A 12,858-nucleotide genomic window follows, 5' to 3' on the forward strand; every position below is an offset into this window, starting at 1 on the left:
TTAAAGATTTTTTATTTATTTATTTGACAGAGAGAGACACAGCGAGAGAGGGAACACAAGCAGGGGCAGTGGGAGAGGGAGAAGCAGGCTTCCCGCCGAGCAGGGAGCCCGATGCGGGGCTCGATCCCAGGACCCTGGGACCATGACCTGAGCCGAAGGCAGACGCTTAACGACTGAGCCACCCAGGCACCCCTACACTTGATCTATTAAGGCATAACTTTCAAGCTTTCTTGACAGTAGCCCACAACACACACACACACACCCTCTTTCAACAATACATACTCTCACTACATGCGGTACTCTTTCCTAAAGTGCTGATTGAGCCTACTAAATAGATTTCATGATCATTAATGACTGACCCAGTTGGAAAATTGTTGTTAAAAAGGGGGTAGGTAATTTGTACCATCAAGGAATTTCTAGAGGAGTATATTCAGATGGGAACTTCCCAGCTCAATATGTGTTGGTCATATAGACGGGAATACCATTAACTTAAAGCTATGCATAAGGGACAGCTTAAATCTTTTCTGAAAAAAAAAAAAAAAATCAGAAATAAAGACGATGTTTCTTAAAAAATATAGGTATAACTGGTAAAAGACAATTCAATTGGTAAAAAGACAATTCAAATTTTAGCTTTTAGGGAAAGTAATTAATATATAGTGGGGGTAGTCTCATTTTAAGCCAATAGTTTTACCTTCATTTTTCATAGCTTCTCTTATGCCTCTAGTTGTAGGAGATATGAGAGCTGTGATTACATCATTTCCTGCTAATCCTGCTGCGCGGAACAGGATAGTAAACTGATAGGTACAAACGTAGAAATATGGGCAAAGTTTTGTCTTCAGCAGATTATAGAGAGAAGTGAAGCTCACAGACCTATAAAGCAGCAAAATTTTCTTTAGATTTTTTACATATTTAGCTTAACATCGAAAATTTAGTTTTTTATAATTCAGTTTGATACCTGATTGAAAACACAATACAAATATTACATACAATGGTTTGAATTTTTGCTACTACATACATAACTTGGCTTTTACAGGACTAAAACTGGTCATGGGACTCACTGATGACTTCTAAATACTTTAATAAATAGTGTTTACCGCTTAAACACTCAACATTTTTTCTTTAAACAAAACACAATCGGTAACTGGTTGCTGACTTTTCTGAGCAGCTTCTGCTGATGAGAAAGGAAGCAACCACTGAGAAGAAATAACATAAAAGAATGCCCGTATATATTTATGTAACACTTATACGTAATTCCACAATTGCATGAAGAGTGAATAAGAGTTAAAAAAAAGTGAACAGTTTAAATGTTAGTTATTAACAGTTTAGAAAAAATAATTCAGAAGGACACAGAGATCTTTTTACCACTACACATTTCCACATCGTAAAGAAGATAAGGAGAGAACACTGATGAAATGAGAATTCACTATTAGGATGCACAAGTTTTTAATCTTACCAGTCACTCATTAAAATGTGTTGCAAGGTTTCATCATTTGACCAAGGGCTTATCTTTCCAGACATTTTTCTATCAGCTCCAATGCGAGGGAACAGTGGAAGCCAAGGAAAGGCAGGCTGGAGCCAATAGATAAGGCTCTGCTGGAAGGCACAACGGAGCTCAGTGGAGAGCTTGGGATCCTAAAATCCAGAGATGATATCGGACAGCTTTTGCCACATTAGAAGTATAAAATTTCATTAAAAAGCACTAAATATACCACTTATTCTCAGAATCTTGACACTGTTTCCTATAGAAAAGTATTAATAACTGTTACAGGGGCTAAAATATAGTTTATTCTTGCCAGCATTTATTGTCTGTTAAACTGTATCAGAAAGAAGACTTAAATACAGATGGGAACATTCTCTCAGCTCTCCCGAGAACAATGGCTATCTGTTATCATGGGGGGTGGGGTGGTATGGGTAGGGATTGATATTGTATGTAGGTAATACTATGTTCAACCCCTCTCCTCTCACAACTGTTTCAACAGTAGCCAGTAAAAATGGGTAATGGAAATCAAAAATCATCCTGATCTGTATTAAAAAAAGATGTACCAAGGCCTCTTTTAGGTAATCACTTTTAACCTAGTTTGAGTCGATGAGCTGCTTGAGCAATCACATTCCTCCAAAACCATTCTAGAACTCATTAACTCTACTACAATATTTACAACAGACTATCAACCAGGTAGCAAGATTAGTATGTATAAAGAAAGAATATACATCATATCAGAAAATCAGAATAACCAACCTGCCTTAGCAATCCTACTCAATTGCTTTTCATTTCTTTCCCTTATATTTTCTTTCCCAAAAGGCCTCAGAAAAGAATGGTTTAGTTCAAACAATTTCTGCCTATAACATTAATTCTCAGGACAGGTCTCTAAATTCAATGGGCAATTACTGAATCTGACAGAAAAAACTGCATGAAAGCACCATTTAGGAAATACAAAATTTCCCAAGTCTTTGTGTGTCTAAATGTCAGAAGAAAAACTTAATAGAAGGAAATATCTGTGACATTTTGCAGAGAAGTATGTTTTACAATTAATTGGTTACTTTAAAACATACCTATTTTCCTTCAGAATTACCTGTATACTTTGAGGCAAAGTAACTTCTGTTGCCCTACAATGCTGGATGACACCGTGAGCCTCTTCCTGTGCTTTCAAATGATCTGCCCAGGTAAAGGGTTGAGAAGAGGTGAAAAGGAGTCGAGTTTTAATGCTCCAGTCTGCAGGTAACTCAGTACTTTCTGAGGATGGAATATCAGATTCGGAGACTGATCCTTGTGGAGTCTTTTAGAAAACAAAGAACACAAAAATTACTAGAGTACCAAAAAAACAACAAAACACCAAAAAACCCCTTTAATCTACAGATTTTATCGACTAGCATGGTCACTGAAATGTCAAAATTTTATAAACTGTTTAAGTAACCCTGAAAATACACTACACACTATGAAACACTCTGGAAAGAGCTACACTAAACTGTTGACAGTGGTTTTCTCTGGGAAGCGGGGATTTATTGTTGTTATGGGTGGTAGTGGTGGAGGGGCACATTTTACCTTTTAGTTTATACATAGTTGTATATAGTTTAGTTACAAGAGGTATGTACTATTTCCATAATCATAATTTAAAAAAAATCTACTATTGATCTTGCTGTCAAAGCAAAAACCTTCCAAATGTTTTATTATTTTTTAAACGATTTATTTATTTATTTATTTTAGGGGGCAGGGAGGAGCAGAGGGAGAGGGAGAGAACCTCAAGCAGACTCCCTGCTGAGCGTGGGGCCTAACTCGGGGCTCAATCTTTCAACCCTGAGATCATGATCTGAACCGAAATCAGGAGTTAAACACTTAACACACTGAGCCACTCAGGGGCCCCCCCAAGTATTTAAAAAGCACCTTTTAAGCCTCTAAAACTCTGGAACCAGGGCTAAGCGGCTCCTGTAGGAAACTCAGGGCTCTTAAGAGGCCATATGTAAAAAAACATTTCCTGATCTCAAAATTTCCTTCCAAACTGTTCTGCTGTCCTTTCAAGTCAATTTTCTCCACTTTACAATGATTCTTTGAGGTGGCATCACAAAAAAATAACAGGTAAGGGGGAACTATTTTTTTTCTTTTTTGAAAAATTTTATTTATTTATTTATTTGACAGAGAGAGAGAGCGCGCACACAAGCAGGGGGAGTGGAAGAGGGAGAAGCAGGCTCCCTGTTGAGCAGGGAGCCCAATGCGGGACTCGATCCCAGGACCCCGGGATCATGACAGGTGCGGAAGGCAGTCACTTAACCAACTGAGCCACCCAGGCGCCCCTGGGGGCGGGGGTACTATTTCTAACAGACCCTGTGAAGGTCACCTATTTACACGAAAGGGAGAGTGGGTCTTAGCTCTTCTAGCCTGCTCCTATCAGGATAAACAATGTATCTGTTAAACTATCACAGCAGGAATCCCCGGGGCATGGTATCAGGAGTGTGTGCGTTGTGGTGGTGTCAGCAAGGTTCGGTGATACGCCACAACCTGTGGAGGTAATTTGGGGATTTTGTTTGAAGCTTCAGTTAAGGACTAAGTTCAAATAGCAGCTGAGTGTGGAGTGACGAGCTGGAGCTGTCACCACCCACAGAGGAACAGCATAACAACAGCTGGAGGTAGGAGAACCTGTATCTACAGCAACTTCAGCGTTGGTACCGTTAGAAACAACATTTTTACATCAGACAAAGTCCATTAGGGTGCTGATGCCATCTTTTCATCCCTGGCAGATGATCACTCCCTCAACACTCTGCGCAAAACTATTTTCCAAGTAAACGTTTCTGAGAGGTATGAATTTAGGTTATAAGGACATACATTCTATTAACATTTAAAAACTATTACCTGGAGTAATTCAGTAACGGTTGTTCTTTCAGGAAACTTCTCTTCCCACAGCAAATCATTTTCCTGATTAGAATCCAGAAACTGAGGGGAAAACAACGGTCCTTTTTAATCCTAAGTGATGCTGAGTTTGCGTTAGTACGTACAGAGCCTCACCCGGCATACAAGTTCCCAATAAATGCCAAGTGCGGGAATTCACATGCAAATCACTAGATCAGTGTTCCAGTTTTGTGTCTGAACTTTACTATCAAAATTGGGTGTGTGTGTGGGGGGAGGCCGGTGATATGTGCGTCTAATAATTGATGTAGAAATCTCAAATCAAAAGTTCCGAAAGGCTTTGGGGTAAGAAAATGCTAGGAAATTCGGACCCCAGGACTCAACACTCCTCCATCTCCAGAATTATTTTCGAGCGCGTGGGAAGGGAGGCTCTGAATCACGCAGGGAAGGAGGGTCTCCTGTAATCTTCCCATCGAGCAGTGGCCTTCCTGGATGAGTTGTTCCAGGATTTTTCGAGCCGTCCTCCCAGGGATCTCTAACCCCCAGGAGGCTGCGGCTCAAGCTCCTCCGACCCGGGCCCCCGGGCTGGACCGCGGGGCGAGGGGGGGCGCGCCCCCGTGTCCTACGCTTCCCTCAGGCCGGCCGACGGAGCCGCTCGCGGGGCGCACTCCACACAAAGCCCACCTTTCAGAGCCGCCCCTCCCAATGCTCACGGCCCGGCGACCGCGGCGGGTACCACTCTCCGCGCCCATTTCCCCTCGACCGCGAGAACTTGCCCTAGTTCACAGCCGAGTTCCCGCACTACGAGAGCCCCTCGCCGGCCAGGCCCGAAGACACTCACCGGGCCCTGCGCCTCCTGCTGGCCGCGGGGCGGCCCGTCGGGGGGCTCCGCGGCGGCCGAAGGCCGGTTGTCCAGGCGGGCGAAGGGGTTCCTGCGGGCCGCGGCCGGGCCGCCGCCGCCTCTGCCCACCGCCGCCGCCGCCGCCGCCGGGAAGGGGCGGAGGAGCAGCCCGGCCGCCAGAGCGGCGCGGCGGGGCGCCGGCTCGGGCTGCTCGCCGGGTGAAGCGGCCGCCCCCCGGCTCCGGGCCCTTTTCCGTCGGAGCCGCAAAGTCTCGGGAGGCTTCCTGAAACTGGGCGAGTAGCCAGGCACCGAAAGGGCCATAACGCGCGGCTCACGCAGAGGGGCCGGCTGGCCTCCCCGCTGGCGCTTCCCGCGCGCGCCGGCCCCGCCCCCGACGTGGCCCCGCCCCCAAGGCGCGGCAAGCGCGAGGGACGTCGGCCGCCCGCGAGGCCCCGCCCCTACTCCTCGGTCCGGTCCGGTCCTGTCCCGTCCCGTCCGCTGCCCGGCGCTCCTTCTGGGCCCTCGGCCTTAGTCGGGTCGTGGGTGCCGAGTAGCTGGGAAACCCCCAGTCCGGGGCACCGATGTGCACTCGCCGAAATAGCTAACCGCTCTTTAAATCTGTAGCAGAGATGTAATGAGCCCAGGACATGGCGCTCGGATGAAAAGGAGACGTCACACTTGAGCCACCGCCTGCGCTTACAGAAGGCAGTGGCGACGTCTAGAGCTGGCGAGAGGGGCCTGCGCCTCCATCCCCCTGACCGAAAATAGAGAACCCCGGCCGGAAGTCGGCAAGCGCAGCCTCCTAGCCCCCGACCCACGCGTCGCCGCGGCTGCTCCCCAGTCCCCTCCACCCGTACCGCTGCGGCTGCCACTGGCAAGTGACGGTGATGGTCCTGTTTGATCCTGAGGAAACCCTGAAATAAATGAATGCTTGAAAAAATTTTAAAGTGTCTATGGACTAAATCCACTGAGACTTGAAAATATACTCAAATGATTACGACAGTAAAGCCTTGTTAAGAAAAGGAAGGTACTGAGAACGGAGTAGATGCAAAAGTAATAACGTTATTTTGACATACCAAAAGACCAACAACTTTATCAGTAGAGTAGCGTGGCTTTTCCTGAAAGCAATTTTCTTCATGGAAAGAATTTTATAACAGGCAAATGTATAGAAACAAGCCAAAAAGAATTCCAGAATATTCCCTTTAGATGTTAATTATGGGATTTTCTTATCCATTTGTACAATAATTTTTCAAATACTTTTCAAAAACTTTAAATAACTTTGAGCGTCTTGACTCATAGCAGGAAAACTGAACAATTTGCTTTTATCTTCCTTGACTTTTCTGAACAATTCCCAAGGAAACTCTGGCTTCAAGTACTGGAAGGGGTTTATCCAACTGAGGTCTGAGAAAGAACAAAATTAAAATTGAACAACTTGCTTTTTTCTTCCTTGATTTTTCTGAACAACTTCCATTGAAACTTTCGCCTCATACAGTGGAATGGGTTCATCCAACTGAGGCCTGAGGAAGAATGAAATTATAAAGTTAGGTCAAGGTAAAGATGAGTAGAACAATAGGATGGTAGTTGACAATTGCTATAGTTCAATTCTATTATTTTTTTAAGATTTTATTTACTTATTTGAAGAGTGCAGGAGCAGGGGGAAGGGCAAACAGAGAAGGAAAAGGAGAAGCAGACTCCCCACTGAGCGGGGAGGCCGGCCTGGGACTCTATCCCAGGACCTGGAGATCATGACCTGAGCTGAAGTCAGATCCCCAACCGACTGAGCCACCCGGGCACCCCAATTCTATTATTTTAAATAATCCAAATAAACGTGTCCATTAGTATTTCCACTGTTAAAAGTGGTTAAGTTTTGATGGGGGAAATGCCTACTTTATCCACTCCCAGATCCAACTTAAAAAACCAAAACTGTACTTTTCCTTCTTCTGAAGCTATGGGTTATTTTATGTTACTTTGGGAAGGGTGATGAGAAAAGCAAAGGTTGTGTGGTGTGGTATGGAACGGATTAAGGAGAACTCATGAGCCACTTCTAACTTAGGGAATACTTATTGGTGTATCACAAGATACACTTTGAGAAATATTAAAGAGCAGCTCTTTATCCAAACAAAATAAAATATGGTGGCAATAGGTATGCTGTGAAAACTGAAACGGAAGTGGAAATGCTTGCCTTACCTCGAGAATAGAAAAAATAAACAATGATTTGGTTACTTAGCATACCTAAAGACTCCACTTGATAACTTCTCCATCACATCTTTTAAGATACGTAGCTGGAAAGATTATTAAGGTAGCAATGTAACAGAGAGAGAATTGAACAAAACCAGTCAGTAAATAGAAGATGTTAGGCAGGTCACCTATTTAAGTTCAGCACTCTCAGAAATTGAGAATTTAATTTACAAAAATTCTGTAAGCTGTGAAGTTTACCCTGAAAACAGGGAAATGGGGAACTGATGTGAGAGAAGTGGAAACATAATGGAGCCTACACTTCTAAGTTAGGACAAGTGGTAGAAGCAGTAAGCCTCATGCCTTGTACTAAGTGACGACTAGTGTTATCCCAACCGGGTAGGAGTGTAGTGGTGTCAGGTTTTCCTTTTAGCACTATGTATGGTATTTTTAGTTAAAAACAATGTTAGCACTTATATTTCTTATGTTAGGTGCACATTTATTTACTAAACTGGCTGCTCATTGGCTCAAAATTTGTGTGCAGAAAAGTTAACAAACTGTAATTTGTCACTATGAGAATCAAAAAATAAGTGTAAAATTAAGAAAAAAATGGAATCATTTAAAAATTGCAATGACAGTTTTAGGATTGAGAATCTATGGAATTGCTAGTACTAGAGAATGACATATGGCATATAATCACACAGTCGGAAGGAGGTCTGTGAAATCACAAGCAGCAGCCTGCTCACATGTGAACTGATTGAGGGGGGGTTTAGCACAAGTGAGGACTAGAGTCTGATTTGGGACTTGAAAATTCAGGACTTTAGAAAATGTAAATTAGAAAGTACGAACATAAGCCATTTTAAAGATTTTCTTAAAGAGGACCTAAAGAATTTCCCCCATATTGCAAATTCTCTTACTACTTCTGTTAAGTGAAAATGCCAACAGTAACTCTAAGAGTGTGTGTGTATGGAGGGAATTAAATAACACAGGCAAAGGAGCCAGCCTAGCTCCTGACATGTAAGATTCAAAACGTACTACCTAGTGTTACTCTTAACACATGGTGTTTGTTCTCTGCTGTTAACGTCCCATGAGATTCTTGATAATTACAATGTTAGTGGACAATTCAGTTGCTTAAAATTGCTTAAAATTGAAATTTAAAGAACTCTTCTAGAAAGTCAAAATTTAAGTCTATTTTCCAAATTTAAAGAAAAATATTTATTCAGAAATACGTTCAACTCACACATTCACTACATAGGGGATGTTCTGGTTCTGCAATGTAGTCTTTACATTGAAAGCTCTGAATTAATTCTGTCACTGCTCTTAGAGGAGGTGGGCCTTTATAAGTATGACGTGTATATAACTACACACATTTAACAAAAGCAAAGTATGATATTCAGTGGAGACAAACTTAAGGCTTGCAAGTTTCTTTCTTCTCACAGATATACTCTATTAAATAACAAGAACTTATGTTTTATCCAATATATTAAAATTTTTAGCAGGTGCAACTACCTTTAAAACAGTTATCTTAGAAAAAAAAAGTTTTATTCATAAGTTTGACCCTGCTCTAAAGAGGTTTGGACCATTCTTTTGGAACTGCTTTCACATTCTCAAGACAAGATTTCATTACTTTCACCAAAACTGGAATGATTTGGCTTCATTCGCCAGATTTTTTCTCTGAATGAATTCCATTAAAAAAAAAAATCAAACCCATCTTCATTTGATGAAGATTTTCTAGCACTGTTAATCTTAAAACAGCCCACAAACTCTTCAGTGCAGATAAGCATTCTGCAATGTCTTATGTAATAGCACCATCAGAGCTTAGATTAACGATGCAGCCTTTCAAGGGGATGTGTAATTTCCATAATGCCAAGTTGAAAATGAAATAAAATTTTACGTGTATCTTGTGGTTTATCTCCCATTCACAAACGAGCATGACTACCTGGATGATTCCTGTCCCACCACTTTTTAGCTGCATTCTGGAACATGTATTAACTTTTTTTATGCTTCAGTTTCTTCACCTGTGAGACAGGGATAATGATAGTACTTACACCTCATAGGGCTGTTTTAATGTTTAAATACATTAAAACCTACAAAAGCACTTGGAACACTGTTTGGCATGCTCAATGAAAGTTAGCTCTTATTATTATCAATTTTCATTATTAAAGAACTTAATGAGAATACATGGTAAATTTCAAGCCAGAAACTCAGGTCAGTAGATAAAAAGGATATAAAGATATTTTCCTTGTTGCACATTTGACAAATTCCAAACTTCGTCATTAAGGAAAGCCACCGTTGCTCCCTTGAGGAAAAGGCAATGGCTATCTGGAGGATCCAACTTGGATAGAACGTACAGAGACTAATCAATGACTGTGAGTTTAATAGTAGACAGACGACTGGTAATCTTGAGCCAGAAAAACTTCTATGCAAATTAAATACCCAAATCACAAATAAACAGTATACAAACTTTAATAACAATATGTAAACTGTTAATGTTTTCTTTTCTAATTCATTGTCCAAAATGACAAAACAGCAAGGTCAGATGCAAGGCCTATGCAGAGATGATGGAGTGGTAGCCTGTGTGCATGCACGTGTGTGTATATGTGTGTGCATGAGTGTGTGCATGTGTATGAGAGTGAGATTTCTGGCTGCTACTTATCAGTTATCTTCATGAGGATGTCAGAAAATTAGTGAAGATTATTGATATATGAGGATTATGGTATTTGCATATCAACCATGATAAGAAAATTTGAATACTGTTGAGAAATGTAACTTTGGGAGACAATGTATATACACACATTTGTAGTAAATTCCAATGTGAATGGGAAATTGTCATAATTTTGTACAGAAATATTTTGCTAAGTATATATCAACAATATGTCAACAACAAGAAAAAAAAATCTTACTGGAAATACTACTTAAAAATACAGAAGTCACTTCTTCCAAACCACTAAATAAAAGTTCAATGAACTTCTCTATTAGGCACTATTTCTACATTTTGGCCAACATGTATCTAAACTAAAAAAGAAAGCTACATTTCTTTAGAAACAGGTATAATTCAGAATTTATAATTTCTTCATATCTTGCCTCAAAAGACTTAGGCATTATTCTTTGTTAAGTACATCCTTTTGGTGTAACAGTAATGTTTTATTGTTTCTGATAATACCTGCAGGTTTTCTTCTGTTGTTACCCAATGGCCTCCAACACCAAGAAGTGTGATGATGTCATGTTTATGTGGTAGTAGTTGTAATTTTACAGCTGGTTCGTCATCTTTACTATATAATCTCACTTACAAGGGAATAGTTTAAAAAAAGAGAGAGAGAGAGAGACAAGAAATATATTTTATAGTAATCTGGCAAAAATTGATTCTTCAAACTAGTCTTTACTTTTTAATGTAGGAATGAGGAAGCATTTTTCTTAGAAAAAATAACACACAATGTATTCAGACACCTTAAAATGTACTTTTTGCATTAAAACTGGTCATAAAATTTACTCTAGATTCAATTGTTAGTGTAATAACAAAGGACAAAAAGTTTATTTTCATTTGAAAACCAGGCAAGGTAACCTAACACATAACTAAGATTGATAGTTTTAATCATAATATTGATAGCTTAATTCGTTGGGAAAAGTTGACTTCTGATTAAGGAACTCATAGACTCAAGATAGTCATACACTGACATAATTATTGAAATGTACATTTGAAAAGTTAATGAAATACTCATTCACTTCCACTGAAAGATTTTTCTGTGTTAATTTTCATAGTTGATCTTAGCCGAAAGGCCAAGAAGTGATCTTCTGAGTTAATTTCAAGTCCTGAAAATACTGGTTAAAAAGAAACACATTAAGATGGTCACAGCACCATTCATAGGAATGATTCCCATCACAGAAGATATTTCTTAACAAAGTACGAATAGAATCCCTTTGCAGGCTTGTGAATCCTGTGCTTTCTGTGCAATGGCACGATCTAGCGGGGTACAGATTAGGTGTTAAATAGATACTGGTTAAATAACAAAAGGTCAAGGAAGGTAAAAATGGAACAAAATTCTGTGCTTTTTCCAAATAGAGATTGCAGAAGTCAGCCATCCAATAGAGGGCAGCCAGACACGGCAGAACTAAGCATCTGCCTGAGAGCTGACCGAATGTGTATCATCTGGGAACCTACTGAGAAGATGATGTTTGTTCATTTGTGTAGAAACACTTCAACTCCAATGCCTGTATCTTAAAGGCAAGCATGCTCTCTCTTCCAGACAGTGTTTACAGTGGGATTCAAGAAGCTCCAGTTTAAAGAGAAAAGTTAAAAACAAAACGTGACATCAATTTAATAAATATGTTAATAATTATTACCTGGTTTTATACACACACACACACACACACACATATATATATTTTTTTCTTTGAAATGCACCCATCACACTACAAAAATGACACATACTACTGATCTAGTAAAGTACCCACCTCCAGCATCTAGGACAATATCTACTCCCAGGCCTCCTGTTTCTTCTAAACAGCTTTCAGCAACATGGGCTTTCCCATTAGATACATCGATGACTCGGGCTGTAAAGGACAGGAAGTCAGGCAAGTGTATAGTTCTCTATGCGATCAACACAAACAAATCAGAGAAAAAGAAAAAGAAAAGCAAATAAATATCTGTTCTCTGAAACGTATGGAGTGGTTCAAACCATTACTGGATCCAAATTTTACGTTTTCTCTTCTAACCCAATAGTAGGTAAGGATCAATTTAAAGGAAGGGACTGGTATATTCAATAAAATAAAAATATTATTTTGTGGATGATGCATTCCAAGGCTGGTCTACTGAAAAAGAGGACTGTTTTCAGTAAAAGATATACAGTCAGAACAGAGAATCTGTGAACTACAGAGATACACATATATTAAGGCATAAATTGAAAGATTAAGCAAATTCTTAAGTATGTTTAGATTTAATAGAGTTTAGAGCTAAAACGTAAAAAATGTATTTGTTCGATATGGTACTTCTCTATTAGAGACCGTTTTATCCCTTTTCAGTCATAGAAATCCCCCTGCTCCCTTCCCCATTTGCTCCCCCAAATGAAGAAAAGTCCTGAAGGTTAAGGAAAAAACATGATTATTTTGAGCAGTTAGTGAAAACTAAACTACTTTTAGAGTGTTATCTCAATAGAACAAGCCGATGAGATTAAAAAAAAAAAAAATCTCAGCATTTGAACTGGCAAATGAAGACTCATGTTTATAATTCATTTTCATAGCTTTAGCATCTTCTTGTAAAAGAGAATTCCTCTCAGCACAGCTCCGACTGGTGGTGTAGAGCGACAGTGATCTAAGATGTGGGGGGCGGGGGTGGGAGTGGGGAGGACACAAGGGAAAGGGGACTGCAGCACCTCGGAAGGGCAGGGTTAACCAATAAGAAACCTCTTCCTTCAACAATACTGTTCATGCTTTCCACGCTCCTCCATTCCATTTCCAATCTCTTCCTTTTTTTCCTTTCTCCAGTCCCTGCCTTAACCTTTCTTTCGTG

General features: G+C 40.5%; 2 protein-coding genes across 9 annotated transcripts in view; both read right to left on the reverse strand.

Annotated features, from left to right (window-relative positions):
• The window catches only part of DONSON (DNA replication fork stabilization factor DONSON), a 16,438-nt gene extending 10,866 nt beyond the window's left edge, over positions 1 to 5,572 (reverse strand). For both annotated transcript variants that reach the window (XM_032396972.1, XM_032396971.1), the window contains exons 1-5: positions 5,178 to 5,572; positions 4,343 to 4,423; positions 2,571 to 2,774; positions 1,454 to 1,632; positions 692 to 870 (exon numbers count right to left, since the gene is read on the reverse strand). In XM_032396972.1, coding sequence (XP_032252863.1) covers positions 692 to 870; positions 1,454 to 1,632; positions 2,571 to 2,774; positions 4,343 to 4,423; positions 5,178 to 5,498 — 964 coding nt within the window. In that variant the 5' untranslated portion in view covers positions 5,499 to 5,572. The remainder of the gene's footprint in view (positions 1 to 691; positions 871 to 1,453; positions 1,633 to 2,570; positions 2,775 to 4,342; positions 4,424 to 5,177) is intronic.
• A 647-nt stretch (positions 5,573 to 6,219) lies between these two features.
• Positions 6,220 to 12,858, reverse strand: part of CRYZL1 (crystallin zeta like 1) — a 37,248-nt gene continuing 30,609 nt past the window's right edge. For 6 of the 7 annotated variants that reach the window (XM_032396975.1, XM_032396973.1, XM_032396976.1 and 3 more), the window contains 5 exons: positions 11,805 to 11,903; positions 10,516 to 10,637; positions 9,582 to 9,687; positions 7,410 to 7,455; positions 6,220 to 6,694 (listed from right to left, as the gene is read on the reverse strand). In XM_032396975.1, the coding sequence (XP_032252866.1) occupies positions 6,595 to 6,694; positions 7,410 to 7,455; positions 9,582 to 9,687; positions 10,516 to 10,637; positions 11,805 to 11,903 (473 nt within the window). In that variant the 3' untranslated portion in view covers positions 6,220 to 6,594. Of the gene's footprint in view, positions 6,695 to 7,409; positions 7,460 to 9,581; positions 9,688 to 10,515; positions 10,638 to 11,804; positions 11,904 to 12,858 lie in introns of all 7 variants that reach the window. The other variant, XM_032396977.1, reaches the window with a different exon arrangement.

Source organism: Phoca vitulina, unplaced genomic scaffold, assembly GCF_004348235.1.
Source record: "Phoca vitulina isolate PV1807 unplaced genomic scaffold, GSC_HSeal_1.0 scaffold95, whole genome shotgun sequence".
NCBI lineage: Eukaryota > Metazoa > Chordata > Mammalia > Carnivora > Phocidae > Phoca > Phoca vitulina.